This window comes from Platalea leucorodia (assembly GCF_965183815.1).
Source record: "Platalea leucorodia genome assembly, chromosome: 3".
Classification (NCBI taxonomy): Eukaryota; Metazoa; Chordata; class Aves; order Pelecaniformes; family Threskiornithidae; genus Platalea; species Platalea leucorodia.
The window spans coordinates 18,440,230-18,467,193 of NC_138825.1; the positions used below are offsets into that span (position 1 = coordinate 18,440,230).

At 42.5% G+C, this 26,964-nt stretch overlaps 1 protein-coding gene across 1 annotated transcript; it reads left to right on the top strand.

Annotated features, from left to right (window-relative positions):
• Window positions 1-1,450: 1,450 nt before the first annotated feature.
• LHCGR (luteinizing hormone/choriogonadotropin receptor) lies at window positions 1,451-26,296 on the top strand (the record flags this gene model as incomplete). The annotated part of the gene is made up of 11 exons (XM_082306001.1): window positions 1,451-1,599; window positions 9,022-9,093; window positions 11,972-12,046; window positions 13,921-13,995; window positions 14,554-14,628; window positions 14,722-14,799; window positions 17,523-17,591; window positions 18,271-18,345; window positions 19,560-19,745; window positions 22,396-22,476; window positions 25,054-26,296. 11 exons carry the CDS (start codon window positions 1,451-1,453, stop codon window positions 26,294-26,296), a joined length of 2,178 nt encoding a protein of 725 aa, XP_082162127.1.
• Between the last annotated feature and the right edge of the window lie 668 nt (window positions 26,297-26,964).

Sequence of the window (26,964 nt, forward strand, 5' to 3'; positions counted from 1 at the left end):
ATTGCAAGGTCAGAACAAAAGCTAACATCACCATCAGTTAAAGTGGAGTGGATCATGCTGAAGAAAGAAGGTTGAGTGGATGGGAGGGACAACGAAGCATGGCTTTGCCACCCTACTCTCCTGTGCAAGATTTGGTTCCAGTTCCCGATCCGGACGGACACAGGTCATGCTGTTGATGCCAGACCACAGGAGTTGCTTAGCATTGGCTATCTCCACCTCCAAGCCCCCACTGAGAATACAGGGATGCCGCTGGACCCTGTGCATCTCACACGCCTCATTCCTGTCTCACATTTTAGTCCTAAACACCGAAACCTGTAAAAGGCTTTATTATTTGATTCCATGATTTTAAAGCAACAACTGGAAGAATCATCTCAGGCAAAACCCATATTGTGCTGGGTCATTCCCTCCTTTACTCTTTGACTTTTTCCTGGATACACTTGAAGACAGAGGTAGCTTTTGATGATGTACCCATACCCTTACACTTAGTTTGCAAACGCTACTCTGGGGAGCAATTATCTTTTTTGGTGGTTTGCTCCAGCACTCGCCATAAATAGGGTCCTGATTTCTAACTATAGCTTCTAGAAGCTATAGTTGTAGTAATAAATAATAATAACAACAGCAATAATGATAGTTATGTGGAAAACAGTCCCTTACAAAATGTATGGACCTTTGTGAAGATAAGTAGTCTTGAGAACGTGATTACTTCTTCCACACAAAGGCTACAATTGATCATAAAGTAACAAGTCACGCACCCTGAAATGCCTCTCTTTGATCAGTCAGCAGGCAAATTACAATCCTTCATCAGCGATACAGCAACTGTGCGTAGAGCCATAAGAGAGCATTTGACAGGGACATTTGTATCCCAACCCTTCCCATCCACTAACAAGGCTGCTATATCTGCACAATAAGCATTTACTCTGTTAAGGGAAATGCGACATATTTTTCCCCAGACACAAACTCTCCAAGCAGTTAATGGCCAGACAAATGGGAGTTTCCAGGGCCCACACCTCCACCATCTCAGCGTTCACACAATGCAGTCTGATGCAGAGCCGAGTGCGTGGATTGCACCAACGCCACTGGCCACGTATCACCTCCAGGAACGGAGAGCATCGCTTGTGAGCATCACGGTCCCCACGAGGGGACTGCGGGGACGGAGCTGGTTACAGAAGTCATGAAAATCAAAGGAAGGCTTCCGCTTGCCACCTGTAGGCTTTGCATCCACCTTCACCAGTAACAGCACGCTGAGGAAGGCTCTTCCTCGGGAAAGCCCTGGGGGCCGGGAGGCGGTGGAGGGCGGAGGGCGGCGAGCCCGCCCCGGGGCGGGGGCGGGAGGAGCCCGGGGGCGCCGGCCGCGTCCCGCGGGCTGCGGGCGGGCAGAGGCGAGAGGCGTCGGGAGGCGACGGGAGGCGACGGGAGGCGAGGGGCGAGGGGAGGCGAGGCGGCGCCGGCCATGGTGCCCGCGCTGCTGCCCCTCCTGCTGCTGCCGCCGCTCCTGCCCGCCGCGGCGGGGGGCCGCTGCCCGCCCCGCTGCGCCTGCAGCCAGGGCGCCCTGCGCTGCCCGCCGCCGCCGCCGGGGGCGCTCCCCGCGCCCGCCCGCGCGTAAGTACCGCGGGGCGCGTTAGGCAGCGCGGAGCGGGGCGGGGGGCTGGGACATGGCGGGGGGCATCCCCGCGGCGGGGGTGAGCCCCTGCTCCGCGGGTCGGGAGGGGGTCCGCGCAGCGCGGAGCGGCGGTGCCGTTCCCGCCGCGCCTGCAGCGCCGGCTGTGCGCTCTCCCGGCGCGGCGCGGGTGTTGGAGCGTCGCCCGTCCTGCGGAGGTGAGAAGATCTGGTGGCGTGCTTGGGGCTGAGGTTTGACGTAGGTTTTGAAGCCTGCCGTGCGCTGCCTGAGCGGTGAAAGCCTGGCAAGAACCCGGAGGCAGAGGGTCTCTCCTTGGGAAGAAGATGCACATCCTTTCGGGACGTTTTCTCAATGAGCAAAATGTCGCACTCTCAAAACCACATGCTGTATGCCACCAGCCTCAGTGACGGAGAGAAGTGGTACAGTTGTCTGAACTTTCTGTATGCTCCTGCTGTGGCAGGAGGCAAAAGCTGCCTTTCCTATTCCAAAAACAGCACCTTGTAGTGGCCTAGATAACTTCAAAGAAACCCAGTTAAAAGGCTGATATTTGGTCTTAAACCTTCTGTCAGTGCTGGGGTTTGTTTGTTTTTTCTTTCACATATCTGACTTCTCACAACCTCTTCTCCCAAAGCTTGTGCAATTTAATGCCCCCTTTACGAAAGCATCAAAATCCTCCTCGCAGTGCTCATTGCCTCATTGCCAAGTTAGTGGCTAATCTTTTTTTCCTCTCTGGTAGTAAAAAAAAGCCGCTGTGAGTTTTGACCACTGTTTGGATCTCTGTAGGGTGGTCCATCATGTCTTTCTGCCTAATGCTCCTCTGGGAATGAGGATTAAATTATAACAACAGGGAATCACAGGCATTCCCTTACCCCACTCCCACATTGTACTCCCAGCTCATGATCTAGTAGACCAGACCAAATAAATACTTGATATACCAGGGTATTCAAGGGTTGTTGTGTTGTTTACAGGCTTAATTACAGCATGGATCTAAACAGTCATGGCGTCAAAATATGGGATTAGATGACCAACAGATAGCATAGTTGCCGTTTCTAGGGTCCCTTGGTTATCTGTGCATGAGTTGAGCTGAGGTTGTCTTATTATGCTCCTTTCGGTAACAAAGCCTGTGTTTTCCATTTTCATCTGGTTTGTTTGTAAATTTAACATGCTCTTGAAATTCCCCAGGGATGATACTATCCCTGATCTCCTCTTTCCTTTCTCCCTAGCTCAAGAATTGATAGGAGCAAGAAATGCTAATTTGTATTAATCTAGAGCCACGTGAATCATTCCTCCAAACTCAGTTTTTCGAAAAATCTCTGTCCTGAATTTTTTTCCTCCCCATTTCCCTGTGTTACCTTAGTGTCAGAGAAAGCAGAGCCCGTGGATGCTGGAGAGACTCTCCGTAGTTATTGCCACAAGCACATTTCTTCCCCGGCGTTCGTACCACATGCAGAGCAGGCAGTGGATTGGTCACATCAAGAATTCTTGCAGCAGCAGAAACAAAAGGGGAGGCTAGTTTTTGCAGGGATCTAACATGGTTATTAGGACGATGCACATCACAGCCCAGAGGGGTTATCAGAAGCTCTAAACTTATGTGATTTTTTCTTTCTTTTTTGGTTTACTCTTTTATTTTTCCTTTTTCCATCTATGACCCCAAGAAGAAACCACATCCCAACCTCAGTGATCAGGTTAAGACAGATAATGGGCTTACATCTGCTGCCAGCTATGCTTCACTCAGATCAACAGGGCTAGGTGATGGGCAAAAATAAGAGAAGAATTTTTCCCTTCAACCTTTAAAATAGCGTTTAATCTTTATGATTGTTCACAAAGTCCAGCTATTAGGCTGGCTGTAGAAACCAACTTTACAGTCAGAAAAGAGTTCTACCAAAATTCTGCTCAATACTCCTACAGAGAAAATATTTACACTTAGATGTCAAAAAAACCCCTGTCTTTTAGTCTATGTTTTCAGATGTGTCCAGCTCCTTCTACTTCGAGACCACATCCAACCTGATTTATATTGAACCTGGAACTATACTAGTAAATTTCCATTTCTTTGTATTTTTGTTTTTTTTTTTTTAATAGAAAGCTTACATTCATCATACAATTGCAAAGCTGTACCGGTGAATGTAGTCTCTAACCCTGCAGGTGTACATGTATTCTTGCTCTTTTTTTTTTACTTCTTATTCAACCTGTTTTACTTTCCTTTCACCTCTTCTCTTGATTTTCATACTAGTGTCTTCTTATATGCTTAGCTATTGTCTTCCCCTCTCTCTTACTGTTTCCCCTCTCTCTTACTCGTATGGCTTTTCCAGCTTTGTTAGTACTGACTCCCTCTCTTTCCATACTTTACCAATCTTTTTAGCTCTCCTCTCCCCCTGCACGGCTGTCCGTATGAGAGACAAAGCAAGACAAAGTTACTTTTGTCCCCTCATAGTCATGTCTGCATCTGTGTGCACCAGGGGAATTGCCATGTAGTGCTTGCAAGTGCACTAATAATTCGGGAAAAAAATGCTTCTCCAGGCTGTTCCAACACAGTTCCTGGGGTGCCCACGTCCTTCCATTGGTGCCACTATAACACACAAACCAGACCTTAGAAAAGTCCTTCTTACTAGTATGGTCAGTCAAGAAAATAAAAACACCAATATGTAACTCCAGCTGTACCTGAGTAATTCAAGCCCTGATGCTGTAATGAGCTGTGCTTCCAAGTGTACTTTTGATAATTAGTTATATTCCAAGTATGTATCCTGTAGGGAAATTTCATCCATTTTTCTTTACACAAGTTATTCTTGCCATGTCATGGTATTGCTGCAAGAGTTTTCAAAATGATTAGACTTCCAGCAGGTTGCAGAATGATGTGTTTTATACAGTCCTGAATTGACCATATTTTTCTCAGGCTTCTGTTTTTAATTTGGACATTGCACAAACACTATAGAAATGCCATTATCCAGACACCTTTCTATGCCATTTTGGCTATAGCAGCTGTGTGTCTTCTTAGTCTCAACAGAAAAATAATATTTAATACACCATTATATTTTGAAACAAAACATGATTTTCCTTCTTTTGAAGTCTTATATGTACTTTTGTTTTTTTTAGCAAAGTCTAAATGGATAGGCACCCAACTGTGGCTGTACAGTAATGGGCATTGGATACCTATCCCTTTCTGCCCCTTCAAAAACCTCATTTCATAGCAAGGTTCACCTTGCTGTGCCTCAGCACGTGCCCCTGTATGCAGGGCTTCTGCAGTAGGGTGAGTGGCACGTGATTAGGCACCAAATTACCAGGCACCAAATCCAAAACTTTGTGGTGAAAGCCTAAACAAGTAGACAGTTCTACTATGTCTTTACTAAGGGCGTATTTGGCTCTTTTGAATTGACAAAGGAATTCAGTTTCAGGGCCAAAGTGTCTTTCATAGGAGATAATGTATCACCTATCATCACCTAGCGGAAAGTACTCTTTGGCCGCTTGTGTGATATATCCAGCATCATAGTTCGCATTTCAGGTAGATAATGCCTGATATACAGGACTTTAAAAATCAATGCCAACACTTTACATTGCCTCCAGAAGCTGATAAAAATCCTGGGAAAATGGTGGGTTTTCAGTCTTAATTTCAATCAATGTTCCCAATCCTTTTGAGTTAAGTCTAAGGACACCACAAAATAAAATGTTTGCCACTCCCAACAAGAGTCTACCTTATGTGTTCACCTTTTGGGCATTAGAAATATGAGTAATTGTATAAAATAGAGACACTAAAATATAACAGCCAACCCAGCTACGGAAACACATTCATACCTATTGCTATAGGGCCTGTGGGTTTTTTTGTTTATTTATTATCAGTTCAACTAATCATTTTTTGCGAAAGGCAAATTCTGTAATACAGAGATTTTCTCCAGCAGTGTGAATGGGCTTGGGCTTTGATTCCTCATCAACAGGACTGCAAGTGGTCCTGAGGTCTTTGGGCATCTAGACCTCTCAAAAGCTTCTCTTGGAGCTTGAGTCTGTGTGGTAGCGCAGGAGCAGAAGCTTATCTTTTACCAGATAAAAATTGTCAAGTTGAGTCAAGTTGCCTCTGCTATATCCCAGAAGCAAAAAAAAAAGGACGATAGTGGTTTTATGCCACTGTATCCTTGGGATGGACTGCCCCATGAACATTTCCTGAAGAGCTTTTACTGCTCCATCTATACATTCCCAGCAGGGGAAGCAGAAGGTGGTTTGCTCTCATGGTCCCTACTGGCCCCGGTATTCCTAGTAACAGGAAGATAACCATCCCTGTGAAAAATCCACTCTAAAATTATGATTTCAAAACAAAAATACAGGAAACTAATGGTAGCTGAAGAGAGGACAGTATTTTAGCTACCAGGCAAGGACAGGATTTGATCAATCTAGGTGCTGTTCTTGTCTCTCCCGATGTTCTTGGATAGTCTTACACATATTTGGCTTGGCCATTTCAAACCTTACTGCCTAGAATGACATACCTTGAAAACCAAGCTTGATTTACAGAACTGCTAAGGGCTGGTGAATGCCAAGAAGGCTGGCTGGCTCCCCACTCCTTTCTGTCAATCCTTTCTCCAAGGTTGAAAAGTCCTGTAATTACGTGGAGCTGCAGTATTGTCAGCTGCTGAGTGGCAGGAGTAAGTACAAGCATACAAGTTGTGATGTATTAACTATGAAGGAAACATTACAGTTTTTCTTAAAAGTGCAAAAGTTCATCCTTTAACTAACACCACTCTTTCAAACTGGTGTTGGTAACTTGTATTAAAGATGGATGCGTCCCTCCTTTCATAAGCTATAGAAGTCAGGCTAGTAGCATGGGCAAGTTAGATGTATAAAAGCTTTGTAGTTTTGTAAAACCCAGTTTGTTCTTTCTTTTTTTTGTCAAAAGCTTCCTCAGCTCTGAGAGATGAATAACTGGCCACATCTGAGTGTCACAATCTGAGTGCTATCAGAAAGAAATCAATATTTAATTCCTGCCAGTACCTGCTTGAGTTTCATTGTGTGCTATCAAAGACATCAGTCATGTTCAATAGCAGAGACTTCAACACATGAGATAAGGCCTCGCTTTATTCCACGCTTTGGAAAGAATTAAGCCTGCAACAAGCAGTTCAAAACTATTAACCTAAATGCTTATACATATACACAAGCTGGTTTGCGCTCAGCAAGCTAAAGGATCTTCTTCAAAATGTTGTGAGTATAGAAAGAGACATCTAAATGAACATGTTGCCCTTTAACACAGGCAGGGTTTGAGATAGAAACCACCAAGGTGAAGTGGACAAGAACAGGGATGGGAAGATTCACCTTTTTGGTGAATTTAAGATATCTTTACTGATGTGGAAGTGTCTATGCGTGCTACACCAGTATGTCGAGGATTAAGAGAGAAGGCTGATTATGAACTGCCTTTTTCCTTTGTTCTTGCTGTTTTGTGAGATGCTTAATGGGACGAGGTAATGTCAATGCAGATGAGTTCACAGTTCCAGCTATCAAGGTGAACTCACGAGAATTAAAAACCAAAAACCAATGAGGTTGAAATACAGAATGGATTAAGTGCCGTCATGCAGTTTAACTACAGTACGTATTAAAAGTGCTGGGTCATCCCACTTAAATTTAATAGCATTGCCGAGGTGGCTAAGCTCGGAGCACCGTTGCCAAAGGCTTTCTGCAGGCAGGGGGAGTAGGTCACTCCGAGCCACGCATTACAGGAATTTACAACCACCTCGCTGCTCACCGGCACGTCGCAGGGAGGTAGGAGGCTCTTGGGCTGAAGATTTTGATGTAATTAAGGGCCAAGACCTGGTTTTATTTTTTGCGCTTTCAGTCAGATTTCTGTTTCTTTTGTAAATGACATTTTTTTGCAAGCAGTGTCACGAAAGGTATGTTTTATTTTGCAAGCAGCCCCGGCTGATGGTGCAGTTACAAAGAGGTTCCTGCTGCCAGGGTTACAGAGCAGTAATTTCTCAGCTTCTACTTTTTACCTCTTCCTGATGTTTTCATTTTGGCTCAGAGTATCAGGCCCTACTGCAGGCTTATCTCTACCTGTCTGTCCCCTCAGGGCAAATACATTTTTCAAGACACATGACTTTCAGTTTCCTTTCTGATTTAACCAAACCTCACACACAACACAACATGCTAGCATCCATCTAGAGTCAAGTATGACCCAACCACAGTGGCGTCAAAAACATATATATCCTTACAACATCCCTATTAGGTAGGGAAGCATTATTATTCCCAGTTCACTGACAGGGAGTCAGGGTGCAGGGAAACTAAATTATTTGCCCCAGATCATACAGACTATTTGGAACGTAGCTAGGAATTGACTGCCAGGCTCCTTAGTACATCTAGATTTGTAACCCCAAGACATACCTGTGTGTGATAGCCTGCCATTATATTGTGTGGGCATGACGTATATATATATAAAACATACATATATATATATAAAAGTTCATAAACATTTTTAGTTGTCTTCATGTAGAGGATTATGACAACAGAGAAAGAAAATCAGGTTATACAAATAGCATGAAAACATTTCAGTCAAAAAACCTTGAGGGGGGCAGTTTAAGGATGGGAAACAAATGTCTCTGGCTAGATACTTGTAATTATAAAGCAAAATGGGGCAATTATCTGTTTGCACAGAGATAACGTCTTGAAATATGTTAAATATTTTCCTATGGACATTATCAGGGAGAGTGTGGTCATGGCTAGATAAATTGGGTGGTAAAAGTACTGTGATTCAGATGTGGGGTAGAATGGTAAAATGCAGATCTGTCTGCCACATCATTATTAACTTCTCAGTCAGAGTAACTAAAAAATTAAAAAGGAGAATATACACTTGCTTTTAATCAACTAACCACACTGATGCAATGTATTAAAAAAAACCAAAACACTAAACAACCAAAAATCCACCACATCAGGCCTGATTTGGATCTCTTCTACACTTGTACACAGCCAGAGCATTGCCAGTGAATTCAGGGTGCCACGCTGCAACATTACAGGGATACTGCTGAGAGAAGAATGTGGTCCACACAATGCGAAGATACTGTTTTATAGAGAAAAAGCTTTACATGAAAGCCACTTTTTCTGGGGAACTAACTTTAAATAGCCTATAGCTTCCTTTGACTGTGAATGTAGCAGACCACTTCCATCAGGCTATTAATTTACTTAATACGTTATGATTATTATTGATTTGACGGTGATTAGTCTCAAATTTATGCTGTTGAGGAACTGACCCAATATCCTTTGAATTCCATTTAGCTGAGATCAATGGTAAATGGATCAGGCCCCAGGAGTACAGAGAACTGCAGGCAAAATAAAGTGGCTTTATGCTTTATTGTTTTTCTGCCCGCTGTAATGGTACAGTCTGTGAACAAGGAAACCCCAGGCCTTACAATCCTTCCCGCCCTCTCTTCTTTTTTCAGATCATTTACTCACCTGCCTGTAAAAGTAATACCATCACACGCGTTTGAAGGACTTAGAGATGCCTTCATCATGTAAGTTGACAACATTTTCCATTTCCTTAATTTCTTGCTAGAAATTCTATCAGAAACCTCCATCCCAAGTAACATCTTTTTATAATAATGTGAAAATGTGTTGCTAAAACATACTATTGGTGAAAAAAAAACACTGGGGAAGGATAAATATAGCATTTCTTTTCTTATAAGCAGTATATAAAAGATTCTTTGAAAAGGTATGATTTTTAACAGTTGTTTAACAGATCACATCATAATGAAATATTAATCATGTTGGAGAGAACTGGATACAGCTTAATAACTGATGGTAGGTGCTTTTGATTGGCAGAGGAGATAGATAGACTTCTATCATAAAATGTTATCACTCCCATGATAGCTATGGCATTCTGTGATTATACATTTATGTAGTACCCAAATAAGATATTTCTTTGGTGCTTTGCACCAAGAGATAAGCTTGGCAGGGGATCAGCGGGACTGAACCCTTTCTTGGATCTTTCAGTTTGCAAGTGCTGTAATTTTGCACACTGGATCTGTGTTGCTTCCCCTCCCTTGGCTTCATACCTACTTTATATCAAGGACTCAGACCATAAGGCTCGTCTGACCACTCTTGTCCTTATTTCTGTTGTTATTCCAGCTGAAAGATGGCAGGCTTGAGTCTCCATTATTTATTATTTTTTATTTTATCTGCATTGAGTGGTCTCTAAATGACAAAGTTGATGACACACCAGTGCAATGCAGAACAGGGGAATGACCTGAACTTAAGCAGCAGCACAAATGATGCCACTTTCTTTTCAAGATGCACTTTTTATCCTTCTCTTCACCTACGAGAAGCACATAGTGCATCAGATATTAAAATATATATGAGATGTTACATAATTTATTTTCAAGGAAACAAAAAGAGAGAGTAGGAAACCCTTTCGTGGTGCATTCTTGAAGGCAAAGACTTGAAGGATGAGGGCAATGCAAATGCCTGAATAGACTCAACTGGACTAATTTAGCTTTTAGTGCTCATTGGTTAAACAATTTTGGCCAAATTATAAACTTATGTGTTCCTGTAGCTCTAGCAAGTAGAAAAATAAGCTAAACTCTGCTGCATGTATTCCACTGCAATAAAGTATTATAGCACAATCCAATGGCGCTGTATTCTTGCAGTGACTTGCATCTGAATGATTAATGAGAACTTAGCATTTTCAGATGGGAGACCGACTTAAATCTACGACGTTTCTCCTACCTGTATGACTTGAGGCTAAACTTTCCCAAATTGTATGCATATCCTATTCTTCACAGAGAATGTTTTGTTCATTGACATTTTCCCTTTCATAAAGAGAATTTAATTGATTTCTTTGAGTCCTTTTAATGTGTCTCTCCAAATTAACAGCGTAGAAATTGATGTATTTGTCTGAAGTAAATCTACAGAACACTTCGTCATTTTATTGAGATTTAGTGTTACTTTGAAAAATGCATATTTTTAAATTATAAATCTCTAAATCATCTATTTTACAACTCATCACCATCTGCAAATCAGATGATAAATTATTCTCACTGCCGTAAGTCATTCCAACATATGTAAATGTAAGCCAGTGGCAGACAGGAGGGATCCCATGGAAGGACCATGTTTCAGACCCCAGACCTGAAGGAGTCTTCAAGTTCTGTGAGCAGGCACTGATCCCTCCCAGCCCGTGAGTCTCTGAGGATCAGGCACCCAGCAGGCTGCTTGTTCTGCATCCATCTTTCATTTATGAGTAACTAGTGCAATACCAGAAATAAATAACAATATCTCACTGAATTCTGATTATGGAAAAAATAATATTTCTGTAAGAAATACATACATGTTTAATATATGATTCCTGGTGTGCATCCCCCTTTGCCACCACAAATGAAAAAAACAATTCATTCTGGTCTAAGGGTTTTTATATCAACACCAACAGGAATTGTTTTCTCATAATTAGAATTGAAATAAGATAACTCTCAGGACTGTGACGATACTGACTCTGATTTTGTAGATGTGTTCCAGTTGCTTAGAAAATATTTTTTTCTTGTCAGTGTATAATCTTAGGTTTAGTTTGTGTGCCCTTCCAGTCAATTCTGTTGAGAGAAAGCACTGTTTTGAAGACCTTTCCCCTATATATGCATCAATAGGTACTATTTACTGTCAGGAGTCAATTTTGTGTAACCCCATAAATCTTAATCTAGCAGGCATTTAGCAAGCATCAAAAAAGTGGATTTTTTTCCTCTATATTCAGCATTGGTTATTATTAACTACATGCGTGGAACAGGAGCAGCAGTACATCGAAATCCGACAGTGTCTACGAAAACAGTCATGTTGGTCGGTGTAACGATGAGAAAGAGCCACTTCCTTCCAGTTTGAATGCATGTAATGAAAATAGCATTTGAATCCAAAAATTATTCATCAAGTGCACTCAATGCGTATTTGTGTATTTCTGCATCTGTGGATTAGATGACCGTCACCCTGACTTAATAATAGTGTATGAAGCACCGTGAACATTACCTACATCCTTGCCCATGCAAATAAATTCACTAAGCAGGACCGACGATAGGAGCAAAAGGCTCACAGGCTTGAGCTCACTCTGTTTCCATTAGTTCTGGCCCTGAGTCAGTACCTTACCTACAATTTACTGCGAAAATGGAGATTGGATGTTACGGAGATACTTATTCCAAAGGGCTGGCATATACTCCTTCACCAAGACAGCAAAAGGCTGGTCTCTCTCAAACCCTACTGGCACCCGCTCTCAAGATGTCTAACGTGAAGCATAGACACTGCTGCCAAACAAGAATTGGTTCGGTGGTTGAACAACTATGTATAAAAGAAGGAAATACAAAGTGGAAAGCTGATTTTTTCCATTAATGTATTGCTTTGTGTCTGCCTTTTTCATTATAGTGAAATCTCTCAGAGCGACTCCCTGGAGAGAATAGAAGCAAGCGCATTTGACAGCCTTCCCACTCTGTCTGAAATGTAAGCATCAATTAAAAAAAGGCATCCATGTCGTGATTTAGGATCATTAAGGAGTAAACAGTCTGCAGAGAAGTATTCTTGGACCAAATCTTCCTCTGTTACTTTGGCTGGCTTTGGATTAGATCTATGACGAGAAACATTTCTCTCCAAAGTACCATATAAAATAGTGAGCACTCTGTAAGGTCTCGCCTTGGAGATCTAAATCATGCAAAGACATCCACGCATAGAAACTCCCACTGCTTTCAGTGAGCTCAATGACAGGAGTGGAGCTCTGCGTCTACTTCTCCAGGCACTGTCAAGCTTTCTAAGCAGGGAAATAATTCGAGATGACAACAGATGAGAAAAATCTTCCTTTTTGAAGATGCAGTTTTCAAAGCCCTACAGTATTTTAATACAGCTGCTTAGTATGCACAGCTCTTCTTTTGAGCGCTAAAATATTACTCAAACAGAACATGTACTGATTTTAAACTTGACCTGCATAGCACAGGCATCTGAGAGAGAAAGTGAGTTAAAGCAATGACTAGGAGAATGCTCTGAAATATTTAGTGAAATTGGAAACTGTAAATCTGATTCAATATCTCATTACTGCCTTTTTCACACAGCATGATCAGCAAGTGGCTTAAAAATGGTGCAACTGAATGAGGACAAATAAGTCTGTCTTTTTTTTCCTTTTATGTGAACTCCATTGAAGCCAGTTACTTGCTCACACAAGCAAGAGATACAGAGTTATCCACCTCTGATTGCGTCCAACTGCCACTAGACTCAGTGGTGGGTTTAGGGAAGGAATAAAAGATTTGATTATGGATAGCTTGTCATTTGCCGAAACCAAAAAGCTAAGCAAGACCATTAAAGAGCTATAGGAGGCTAGCAAGAAAACCTGTTTGAATCTTGAATGCTCTACATGTCTCACATTGCATGATGTCCCAAGCTGCACTCGCAGCCACTTTCAATGGATGATCAGGGTGGGTGGGTTCAATGTAGTTGTTTGATTTGAACTCTCGTTGCAATTTCATATGCTAAAACCTTTTAATTTTGTAAATGATGCATTGAGAGGGAGCTGGGCTAGAGCTATTGGGCTTTTATGCAAACATACAGGTTTCCCAGGGAGTATAGCTGCAGAAAGTACTCCTTGATTGAGAGGGTCTGTCCCATTTTTTGACTGACCACTAGCAAACGGTATTTCTCACACACCTACCTCCATCTCCCAGTTTCTGCAGATCTAAGCAGGCATCTGGTGCTGCTCGCCACTGCTCTAATAAAGACCATGGTGCTCTAAGAGGTTAAACCATCTGTGGAACTGCCTTTCCTGGCTAGGCAGAGCATCAGTAATACGATGGAAACAAGGGATGACGCAAAGGGATCTGATCGCAGGGCAAGGACCAGGCACGCGCACACACGTGCGGAGCTCAGGCGCCTTGCTCAGCCTGACCTCCAAGACCACTCGGTGGAGGCACAGTCATCGCGACGGTAGCCTGCTCGTGCCTCGGAGCCCCTGCGGTACAGCAGAAGCTCAGTGCGTTACGCACTCCACGAGCCCAGAACGCGTATCCCAAAGAACCAGCAGACGACGGCAAAATGCTAACTCCCACCAGTGACCAGGATATCCAAACCAGACCATCTCAGCTCAGTGAACTGTGAGAATTCAGGAGCTGTTATCTTTTGTCAGCTGCCTAACAATTACAGGCCATTTTTATTACCAATAGTACTTCGAAATACACTCGTGGTGTATTTTTAGAAAGTTTGTTCACAGCAGGAGACTCTTCTGCCATATTCTGCACTTGACTGTTTTCTGACAAGACCAATCACTAGCAGAATTCAGGACCCTTCCAAATGTATAACAATTATAATACTGAGATATTTTTCCCTCATTACAGATTAATCCTGAACACGAAAAATCTGTTGCACATCGAGGACGGAGCGTTCAGAAACCTTCCAAGGCTGAAATACTTGTAAGAGGGAGTTCTGTTTCTTTTCTGCTTGCCTTTTTTTTTCCCCCTCTAAAGGGGTGGACAAATTACAGAAAGGAGTATAAGGAAAAAAGAAGTTTTTCATGCATTATGGTACACTAAAAGTACATCATTAACGATAGCTTTAATGTGCAGTTAACCAATAGTGCGGTCTTCCAATAGGCAAGAAAATAAAGTAACCCAGGGCAGGGCAGTAATGGACAAACAGTAGTAAAGTCTGCAAATTAGTTCTGCTAAGTGCTTATTTCTCAAATAAAGCTTTCAGATAGACAAGGTACTATGCAAAAGTCGTAACTAAAATCTATTCCTCGTGCTTAATGTAGAGAGAACATACACTGCTTCTCCAGGACACTACTTGAGGATGCTACAAAACTTAATTTTTACAAGACTTACAAACACAATTGGAGCCTAATTAAAAATTATTATATTTGTCTCTCACCTTTTAATACATTGTTAAACTCATACCTACTGAGTTGGCTTCTTGTTGTATCCACTCTGGTAATCTTTTCTCCTGTAAATAGGAATTATGCTTTTCTCTAGGAGCATTTGTAACACTGGAATAAGAAAATTTCCAGATCTGACACAGATCTTCTCATTAGAAGCTCATTTTATTTTGTAAGTAGAGACCCAGCCTAACCCAGCTATGAGTCTTTTCCATCTTTGTCCTGCATCACTGACAAAAATACTCCTTTTTTTTTTCCCCCAAAGGGAACTCTGTGATAACTTGCGTATGACGACTATACCACAAAATGCTTTCCAGGGGATGAACAATGAATCACTGACGCTGTGAGTAAAATAATCCTAGTTCCAGTTCCTTCTGCGAGGATAACACTTCTGCTTGAGGAAAGCAGGTTGACTTTATAAAAATCTTGAAATGAAACCCCATACAATATATGTCTGTATTGCAAGTTAAATTTGAAATGCTTAGGAAATAGAGGGGTGTTTTTCAAGCTGAAGAGCAGGGTTTTATCCAGAAGCTAACTTCACTTAGGAAAGAAAATAAGAGGAGGAATCCAAATCCTCATCTTCCATGCAACATTGTTTTTAAAAATACCATCAACAGGACATAAACTCCAAAAGCTGCACTGGAGGCCAGAGTCTCTCTCTCTCTCCCCTTCAGGGATGAGGTTTCTTGAAGTAGTGCTTTCAGGGACCATCCAGGCTGATACTACTGATCTAACGCTGCTGATCTTCAGCTGCAACGGGTCCCTCTGAAGAAGAGGAAGGGAGAGAACAAATTGGTACAAAGTACCGATGCTTGTTCTTACCCTGATTCCTCTTGACTCAACTTATGTTGATTCCCATAAGTCTCCAGATCAAGACTTTCCCTTTAACGAACTGTGGATTCATTGCTACAGCCACCTGTGAGACAGGTGGGCTTGATGCTAAGTGAGTTGCCCCACCCAAGGAACACAAAAAGCAGCAGAAAGCCAAGGTAAGGTGTCATCTGCCAGCACAGCAAGAACCATATATGGATTTTGCAGCACCCTTGTCCTCACAAAAACTTCCACAAAGAAGTGCTGAAATAGGAAAAATCACAGACTGAGCCTCTCTGCAGGACATGGCTGAAATTGAGGTCTTCCAAGGAAGGACCAGCTGAGCAACAGAGGGCAGCAGCAGGCCACCTACTTTGTGTTGTAGCCACAAACACTAATTTGGATGCCAGTAAAGCCAGCCTTTGTGGTCCAGACTTATATTAAAAGGCAGTACACATCCAAATGGGATGAGACAAGTGCGTATCAAAACGCTCGCACAAAACTCCACGCCTGTTTGCACCCAGAAATGAGCTGTGCACATGAGCAAGTACTGCAGTTGACTGGATTGGGCCCTTCATCAGGCTGATGTGCCAGTATGACAGCAATTTCGACACAGATTTTATGTATTGACCAATACCTTCTGAAACCATTAGAGGAACTGAGCATAAATGTGACTGAAGACTGCTCCTATGCGACGTTAAAGAGGAGCAATTGCTTAGATCAGGGCATCATTTCATCTTATGAGCCTCTTTCCTCCCAGCAAGTTCTCAAAATAACTTCAGCAAAATTATGATTCTGTTAATGATGCAAGAAAATGAACATACAAGGGATGGAGAAAGGTGCTCACAATTTTAACTGTAACCCCAAAGTGGGTTAAATTGGAGGGCTTCTAACTCAGTCAGGAAACAGCCAACAATCATTTTTCTCCCATTCTTTTGTGACAGGGAGCTCACCACAAGAAGAAAAGAATTACCTTATCAGCAGCTTCCTAATTGTAGAGCTACACGTTAACTCCACCCCATGCAGTTAACTGTAATTAGCTGAAGTAATTCCAATTGTTGCAGCATGGTGAAACACAAGTAATCTGCGAAGGCGTAAAGTCAGCCTGGAGTAATGCTTTGCACTACAAATAGCTAATTCAGTCTTTCCAGCAGTTAGTGTTTCATGTGGATGGGGAAATCGATCCTACATATCGTTGTGGTTTTTAAGGAACTCACTAATTTCAGCATTGTGCTGAGATAGATCCCTTCTCGTATCAATTGTAGTCAGGCGCTCCCCACACTTCCAGCTTTTCTTGGGAGCAGCTTCCATAGCCCCAGTTTCTGTTCTCCCAAAAACAAGCGGAAAAGCAACAACAGAAATTTTGTTTAACTTACAAACTGCACCAAATTTTCTATTAGAGCTTAATATTAAAGGAAAAATACAATACTACATTGACATGATATTGGAAACATGAACTTAATATCACAAATGGATTTTTCTCAGTGAAATCAGACCCATAAGTTAGATCTCCTAATGAAGGAAAAGAGCTGGACTTCAGGTGCAGCAGAGCCCAGCCTTTAGCTATCTGGCCCCAGAGTGAGGAATCAAGAACCCAGCGTGAGGAATCAAGAACCCAGGGTGGCACCAAGCGTCCCTGTGCAGCACAGGGGACAGCGAGGCCTCCACGGCACAAATCAAGCCCAGCAGCAGTACTTTGGAGGAGCTGATAGCTCACTGACCACTGGATGATGCACGTCTCACCCCTGCCTCTCTGCAAAGCTGTCTCTTGGGCTGCTGGAAGATTTGTCCGTCAGCAGAGGATCTGCAATCCAGCAGCACCCTCTGGGCTCCAGAGTTGCTTTCCTCTTCTCTAGCCCTTGCAGTCTTCCATTTACACATGCTGACACCACAAAATCCAGGTCTTTTGCCTCCAGGTTGTTGTCTGCATGCCAGGAGCTTACTTGGAATAATGTCTTCTTTCTGGATCTCAGCCGAAGGTAGGCACAGGTGAGCCCCTCAGAGGAGGGAGGATCTGTACATAAGCAGAAGTTCTCTTCAACAGCTAAACAGGAAGGTGCTTAGGGAATTCAAGCTGCAATTTTATCTTAATTTTAGAGTTAACCTAAGTCATGCGATAGTTACTTATGTTCTTTATAAGCTAGATCCTCTAATCATTAAAATGAATGCAGCATTAAGACTTGAAACCTGTAATACATAACATAATCTTGTCTTTTCCAATCTTTTTCCCCTACACTTTTTTTTAATCCCCAGCAAATTATATAAAAATGGATTTGAAGATATCCACAGCCATGCCTTCAATGGGACAAAGCTGAATCAATTGTGAGTATGTTTCCCCTGTTCCATGTTTTTTTTAATGTAAATAATAGTTCAAATACAAGCAAAGGCTCTTCCTTCAGCTTAACTGGCTGTGTCTTGCATTTCCCCTGATACCCATTAGAAAACTGTGTTTCAGTGTCCTTGCGACTCAGTTGTTCATCCTGCAGCACTTACTGCTTTTCCTCAAACACCATCCCTTAGAACACTGCAGTTTTCATGAGAAAAGCTCACAATTTTTAATAAAATCTAATAAATTCTTAAACTTAGCAGCAATAGTGGAAAGCTTGAAACCGTAGCCCAAACTGAGGAACCTACATTTTACGTCTGGAAACATCAATAGTTTTTAAATCGCTCTCACACGCTCTGGGACTAGACTCTTGGTTTGGGCAAAACTTCTGCTGCATTTTTGTACGCTGCTATTGCAGTGAAGGAACCAGACTGGCTGGTCCTGGTTTAAGTCAGAAGAAATTGGAAATGATAAGAATTAAGTATAGATTATAACGGTCTGAGGGCATCAGCGGAGGGAAAGGTCACATGAGAAGTATGAGCACTCTCAGGCCAGATATTGCAAGAGCAACCGCTGTGGTGGGAGAGAGGATCAAGAGAAAATAGACAGGAAGAGGAAACCAAAAAAGGGCTATTTTAAAATAGAGACGTAAAGACTTAATGTTTGATTCCATAGAATCCTGAAGGACAACAAGAACCTCAGGTGGATACACAACGACGCCCTGAGAGGGGCCACAGGGCCAGACGTCCTGTAAGTATCCGCTGCTCCATTACCTGGGTTTATAGGTGTCCCACGGGAACCACACTGTGCTACGTGGGCTGCGTCATCTCAGCAAACATGGGCTTTGAGTCTGGAAGGAGACTTGATCTCTTACCCTCTGCTTGTAAAATGGAAACATGTCAATGTGATGCCATGAAATTACAGGGCAGAAGGCTCAGTTTGCACTGTGACAAATGCCTATCAGCCAGTTCTAGCATTGGCATTGACCTCTGCCCCTTAGATACTTCGTCCTTTGCTTTATTTGTGTCAGATCCTCCTGATCCTACCCCTGTGCCTTATACTCTGACATTACCAAGTAACTTGTCTTTTAGTAGGATGACTATGTTTTTACAATATATTATTTCAGAATTTGATTATAAAAGTGAACTAGCTGATTGCATGCTATAAGCCTGTGCTGAATAAAACACATTATTATCATCCTCATGCTTTATTAATCAAGTACTTACTGGAGGGCTGCACTGGCTATAACTCCATGCAATAAAACACAGTGGGTCGCTCTGTAAATAGCACTCTGTGCCACACGTGCCATTTCAGTCCTTTTATTGGTGCTTTACAGTACATGGCATTACTAATAGCACTTTCACAATTGTAGCCTTTTTTCCCCCTGTTTAATGGCCTCACTCTGAAAATCCTTAGTCATGTTGATGGCCTTTCCTCCAACAAACAACCCCCCTGAAGTTACTCTAAGCCAAACTGCTTAAGTTTGTCTTGGCAAGAATGATGGATTGTTTCTGTGTTTTAATTAATAACCATTAATTAAAAGATTCCTGGCCAAGAAGAGAGCCAGGAGGGTGTCCTACCTGTTAAGCTGGCTGGAGTCACGTTCACCCACTTTCTCTCCCTTTCCCTGACCTAAAGATCCATCACTTGCTTCGTGCACGGTGGCTTTCAGACAGAGAGGTCAGAGCACAACGCCTGGCACAGTGGGTTTTGATTTCTCCAGGACAAAGCAAGCTTCTTGCCACACTGGGGCTCCTGGGCCACAGGGATGCTCTTATCCTGCTGCTGTTACCCTGCTGCTCTGTAGTTTCACAAACCACGTTTCTGAGCTGGGTATCAGGTGCTGAAGTGGTTTTGCAGATTTAGACCTTTGTGAAAAATTGAGTTACTGTTAGCTACCGTCATGCTTTGGTGGTATTTTTATATATATGAAAAGAAAAGAGAATGCTCTCTTTATTTTGCAGGGATATTTCTTCGACGGCACTGGAGTCCCTGCCTAGTTATGGGCTCGAGGCCATTCAAGTCTTAAATGCAACATCATCTTACTCGTTAAAGAGACTGCCACCGCTGGATAAATTCAGCAGTCTTCTGGAAGCGGTTCTAACGTACCCCAGCCACTGCTGTGCTTTTCGAAATCTAAGGACAGAAAAGTAAGTCCAAATAGCACATTATTGTATTTCAGTGCTTCAGAAGCTCCAACATGGCGATTCTGCTTTATTCAGCTCACAAGGTTTGATTATCCTTATTCTGGTTACAAGGAAGCTGTGGTACGTAGCAAGGCCTCGCACAAAGCACCAGATCTCTGCTAAAGCCAGGAAAATTATTTCCATTTATTTTAGAACAGAAGTGGATCTCATCCTGTGCCCCAGATCTGCCAGCAGGAACATTATTCTAAGTTTGCTTAAAGCTTATATTTTTCTTGGTATCTCAATGAAAAAGCCTACTGGTACATGGAAGATATATGTCCATCAATAGCACATTGTGCTAAAAAAAAAAACCACAACAATAAAAAACAACAAAAAAACAACCTGTAGCCTTTAGCAATATAGCTTATTTAATGCAGGTGATATGATGACCTTGTAGAAAAGGTAGGCTTTCAGTTACCCACTGAAATAAGGACCTGACACAAGTCTACAGAAAGAGGTTACTCAGTGTTTTCAGATAATAATAGTCAGTATTGTTCTCCCTAGAACTGGAAACCATGGTGCAGAGAGAGCTTCACATCCGCTAATTTGGGGCAGTCACTCTGAGACAACTGGAGCTAATTTTTCAGCGTTTTTCTTTCAAAGAGATCAACTCTCAGTTGGCTTTAGGCAGCCAAAGCAACTCTAAATGAGTTTAGTTGAAGCTGTGAGGATGCCACACTTCTCGTCTGTCTCAAATGAAGACTACAGAAAAGACATACTGAGCAGTCATTTGTGGGAAGCCCGATCTGTGTGACTTGCACGCCATTGCATCAGGACTGCATTGCAAAGGCAGGAGTAGAATCCAATTCTTTAGGGTAAAATTAGGGGTGATGCTACGCTTTCTCTGCCTACCTCATTTTACTAAGTGGTTCCTGCTTCTGCAAGAGTAGAGCAAACATCCTACAGTCAAGGGTTTCCACGGCTACTGAACTCTGATTCAGTCCCAGATCAGTTTTCTGAGTGTATTAAATGCAGAAGCAACTCTGGGACAAAAAAAAAAAAAAAAAAAAGAAAAAAAGATTATTCATGCTGATGAAGATAACTATGTTTCTGATATTATATTTTCAGGTGTTTGACTTTGTAACATGATCATGCTCTATAAACAGGTGCTTTAGTAACTCACTTTCTTATATTTAGTGAAGGTTTTCTTAATAAATTGGGAGAACGAAACCCTGCAAATCAGGAAAGTAGACTGCCCTCCTAACTGGGACATCAGGAGGGCTCAGAGCAGTGCAGCTGCGTTACCTATCTGCACAGCCCTGGCCATAGGAAAAACCTGTACAAGCAACAGGCTGTTATCTTCTATGTGAGCAGGTACTACAAAGGAATGAGAGACAGATCTCTGTCTGTTTTCTTTGTCATCTACTGATGACAGCAGAAGACCACAGAGACTGAGACCTCCCAAGACCTTCCCTGGTTACCCAGGGAAGAGTCTTCATGTGATTACGAATTCTCATGGTCACGCAGCTGCAGCCTGTTTCTGTCTCCTTCTACCCCCTTCTGTTGCCCTGTACTCTACATATGGTCATCCCACACAGTTTTTACTACCCCTGCCCCATATCCCCTTCCTTAGCACCTATAGACTGCACTCACTGATCAGTGAGATATGGTGACAAGGTCTTACATACATCTGACCAGGCAAGCAGGTTCACTTAAGTCAGCACCACAGACATTAGGGAAATACATTCCTCAAACGAAATATTCTCGAGATTTCTGGGGTACAATTGTGGTGTGCTCATTCCCTGAGCCATATCAGAGAGGTGGAAGGTAGCATTCAGTTCCCTAGACTTTCTTCCACTGGCCTGAATGTGGTGGGGAGAAAAAAAAGCAGGTTGTACCACATCTTCAAAAAATTACAAGAAAAAACAACTTCTGTTGCAATACCATTATTTATAAGCATCACATAGGGGCTTAGACTGCTATCTTATTTCTCTCATTACACATAAAACTTTCTATAAGCTTTCAGGTGTCTGATTCTCTTAAGAGTACACAAAAATGCTTAGCATTTTTCCCAGCTCTTTCTACTGTCGCAGCAATGAGGTCAGACAAAGCCATTTCCATTCACGCTGGTAGAGTACCTGGCCCATACTTTCAAAGCCTCAAAACCAGAGATTTTGCCAAATATGTCATCCTTCAACTTGTACTGTTCCAATTGCTTTACTTCCAGCATGTAAAGTCTACCTCCAGATCCCAAACAGGTTTTAAAATAGAGTATCAGGCCAGCTTCCCAGCATTTGTTAACATGCACTTCTCTAAAAGCCAGAATAACTGCTACCATTCATACTGGTGGACAACCTGGCCCACTTCAATACAATATTTCATAACGCAAAGCATACCTTTTAGTTCCAGCTCAAGTTACTTCACTATAAAAAAAATACGTCATAAACAATAACCGAGCTGAAAGACCATCCTTATACCGCCCATGAGGTACTGCCTACTGTCGCAACATTTGAAGCCTTCTCCTCCCCGCTCCCAGAGGCCTACATGAATGTTAACACTGCCGTGAGGCCAACTCTAGCTTACCTTACACATCTGCGAAGATCACTTGCAGAGAAGATGAGAATTTGGCCGAAATCCAGACTGAAACTCAATTTTCTTTTCATCCTCCTTTCAGACAAAATTCCTTGCTTTCCATTTTTGACAACTTCTCCAAGGAGTGTGAAAGCACCATGAGGAAACCAACTAATGAAATATTGTAAGTACCTCTCTCAATACAGATGCTGCAAGTAGCAAATACAGACCTCCCCCTCCTGCTGTTCATGTGTTTTTTCCTAGAACAGCATGTCTTTTGCTGCCGATTCAGTCACCCTTACAAGTTGCACAGTGGTAATTTTAGTATCATTAAACCAAGATTTGCGATTTTGATGTTCAAAAGGAAAGGAAAAAAACCCATAATTTTATGAGATTTACTCACTCCAGCTTCTCTTCTGAATTCTTGAAAGACTTCAAAACAGTGATGAAATATTTAAGAAAGTTAATGGCCTGCATGGAGACTTTTCATGCCCTGAGATAATTGCAGTTGTGCGATTCAAAGAAGAGCTGCTACTGTTAATATTTTTTTGCCTATAGAAAGGATAACTAGAAGTCTGTATGTCAGTAGTTTTCCATGGTAGAAATAGAGTCCCTGAGTTAGAAGTTTGATGACCCCATGCAATTGGTTTACATCTTCTAAATGTGTCTTTCCATATCATCACGGTTCTGTTTGAGTGTTCAGTGGGACAATGAGAAAGGCTAACGTCAAAACTGTTGGGTTGGCCATGCTGGATGACACAGGCTCTAAACCAGTATTTAATGGAGGAGTTTAAGGATTTGCTACTATCCATCCCCCTACAGCTAAATGGGAGACCTTGGGACTTCTCATCAGGCCTGACATGGGGTCAGAGCATTGTAAAGTCTAGAAGGTTATGGTCACAAAATTCCAACAGCTAAATACAGCTGAAATGTAATTGATTCATTGGGATACTGACTTCCTTGGACACTATCTCATTTGCTGGTCGGTGAGGCCTCGTACACTTGCCATTTGGTTTTATTCGGCCTTTTGTAAAGCAACAGCTGCCTTGATTCTCTTCTCACCGCTTCTCATTTGCTGCCTGCCTGCAGCATCTTTGAGTGCCTCGCTCAGTCAGTCCTGTCCACTCCACTCCTAACTGCAAAACTGAAGCACTTCAGGACTACAAAAAGACAAAGTCCAGGCAGTCAACGAGACCAAGAATATATTGCCTCTATCAGGGGAGGCTTTGGGGAGAAGTAAGGTGAGGCAAGGAGGTAAACACAGAGCATTAGATCACGTTATAAAGGCAAGTGAAGTGACACCCCAGTAAGGAATATGATCACACAAAGCACCAGTGCCTACGCCACAGTAATCCCCCTGCTTCGGATTAGCATCTGTGGCACTCCTACTGTGCATTAAATAGTCTGCCCATCTACTGGCTCCTGAAGCTTTTTGCTTTGGTAAGTCCCAATCCCAGCAATTCTCTGAGCAGACATTATATCAAGCAAATGGAAGTAAGGTCATGATTCATGGGCTGAAAGGCTGCAAGTTGAAAAGTTTGGGAACCACAGCAGAAATCGGCTGAAAGTCCCAAGCTCGTATTAGACAAAAAAAAAAACCAGCTTGCACATGGCAGCATGTTTACATGGCATCTCAGAAAATCACCATCATTTTTTATTAATAAATACAGTCAAACATATTCCCTGCTCCTCCAGTTTAAGCCAGGCAAGTAAAAGCAAGACATTGGGCAGTTTTTCATATAAGGAGAGAAGTTAGGATAACAAGATTGGGAAGTTATTTGCTCAACAGGAATAGCCGAAAAGCAGCTCAGCTTCATTTGCCAGTTAAGACCCTGCTGCAGAAAAATAGTTTAATGTACATGCTTCAGTAGATGGGGAAGTTTAAGGATGTATTTAAGTTATCCCAAAGCTACCAATTTTCTGAAGAGTTGTCCTCAATACAGGTGCTTTCCAGGTCTCACACTGCAGATGGGGTGTTTGCCCACCAAACACTCACAGTTGGGATGACGGGATAGTTGTGCAATAGGTACCTGTTCTGGCAGGGAATCAGAAGGGACACTGTTTTTAAAATGTTTCTTCTTTGGTAGGTTTATCCCCACACTATTGATGGCCTGGAGATTAGAGAGATCTATTTTAAACATCTAGAAATATTTATAATTAGGCATTGGGTCCACTCGAAACTTAATATATTCCTAGCTATCAACATTATCTAGTTAACCACGCACTTCTACTCCTCGCTTTATAATACTGCAGACATCAAATTCCTCAGCACTTCCCAAGTCATACGTAGTCTCAGGACTTTGTTTGGTAAGTGCGTTTCCTAAGGGAGGTAAGGGTGCACAGTTCAAATCCTTAGGTTATTTTAGTTTGGCTTCTATAACTGTCTGATAAACCTACATGCATCAAACCTATAATCCATCAATTCGAGTGTTACTGTAGTTTGAACTGCAGTCTACTGGCAGCATGAGAAAGATGTCTCGCTTAGAAAGCAATCAAGATAAAGTACTTACAAATAAGTAAGCTGTATAAGAAAGCATTCCTGTGGATGTGACTATGACCTCTGCTGCTCTCTGAGGCTGCTACCCAAACAAAAGGCATCCTTACAAGGCTCCATTATATGTAAACACCCTGTAGAAACACATCTAGGAAGTAACTTTTAAAACAACTGTTATCTGTTGTATTTTACAAAAGAGTGCGAGCGGCATGTAACAAATAGTTCACTTCTATTTGGGGGGGGGTGTTGTTTTTTTAATAGCTACAGAGATGACTCTTACAACACATCGCTGTGGTCAGCAGAAAAGAACACGTACCTGTTTGCAACAGATGAAGAAACCTCTCCTTACAGCTACTCAGCCATTTTCGATGACAGTGAAATGACCGGCTTCGACTTTGAGTATGACTTTTGTCAGCCTAAGATACTCACATGCACTCCGGAACCAGATGCATTTAATCCCTGTGAAGACATCCTGGGATACAGCTTTCTCAGAGTCCTGATCTGGTTTATAAACATCCTTGCCATTGCTGGCAATTTCACTGTACTCCTCGTTCTCGTAACTAGCCATTACAAGCTCACTGTTCCTCGCTTCCTCATGTGCAACCTCTCCTTTGCTGATTTTTGCATGGGACTTTACCTGCTGCTCATTGCTTCTGTTGACGCCCAGACAAGCGGTCAGTACTACAACCACGCAATAGACTGGCAAACAGGCAGCGGCTGCAGTACTGCCGGCTTTTTCACCGTGTTTGCAAGCGAGCTCTCAGTGTACACGCTAACGGTGATCACTATAGAAAGGTGGCATACGATCACCTATGCCATGCAGCTGGATCGAAAGCTACGACTGAGGCATGCCGTGCCGATCATGCTCGGTGGCTGGATATTCTCCATTTTAATAGCAGTGCTGCCTCTCCTAGGGGTCAGCAGTTACATGAAGGTCAGCATTTGTTTACCCATGGATATTGAAACGGGTCTTTCCCAAGCCTACATACTGCTCATCTTAGTGCTAAATGTTGTTGCCTTCATTGTCATTTGTGCTTGCTACATTAAGATTTACATAGCCGTTCAGAATCCAGAGCTGGTAGCTGCCAATAAAGACACCAAGGTCGCCAAGAGAATGGCGATACTGATCTTCACGGATTTTACCTGCATGGCTCCCATCTCCTTTTTTGCCATATCAGCTGCCTTTAAAGTACCTCTCATCACAGTAACAAACTCCAAGATCTTGCTGGTTTTATTTTACCCTGTCAACTCCTGTGCAAACCCATTTCTCTACGCAATTTTCACCAAAGCATTTCGAAGGGATTTCTTTCTGCTCATGAGCAAGCTTGGTTGCTGTAAGAGCCGAGCAGAGCTTTACAGGATGAACTATTTCTCTGCTTATACCTCCAACTGCAAGAACGGCAGCTCAGCCCCAGGCCCCAGCAAAGCCTCACAAGCACTGCTGCTCTTGTCGGCGTTAGAGAAGCCGTATCCTGCAGTACGAGACAAGACGTCTTGCAACGAAAATTAAACCAGTGTTACTAGATGCAGCACTTTGCAAGGCCAGCTGTAATTATTCTAGTGACTACGGATTATTTTATATCTTAAACATTTCACAATAAATAAAAATGCCAATCAATAATTCTTATGCAACGTAACTGTTCTGACGTTCAAAGTGATATTTTCCCTTTTCTTCTTTTGTGATGATAGGTATGGGAGGTGACTATCAGGCAAAACTCTTCTTTGAGGGGAACCCAGGAGTAGTCAAGGTGCTCTTGAAGTTAACAGGTACTGCAGTGACTGCAGTCTGGCTCCTTTTTCTCCAGATCTGTTTCCCTGGGGCATTTAAAGCTTGTCTGCTACCTTTCATGCCTTCTTTTTCCATTCCTGTCAGCTGTGTTGGCATTGTTGGGTTAAAGAAAGGGGCACTAAACTAGATGCCTCCCTTCATTTCATCAACAGAAACTTCCAATTACACAGCCACCTACACCCGGTTAAAGAACAGTGTTCAAGCTGTAGGTTGTAAAGATGTCACCAAGGAGAGAATTTGACCTGCTGAACCTCTGTTACTAGCAATTTCACAGTTTACATTAGATCTCAGCCTGAGCTGGTAGGTAATTTACTTAAAAAAATTAACCCATACACAACCACGTATGATCTGGAAATCGCAAGAGATGCAATAGCTGTAAAACCCCACCC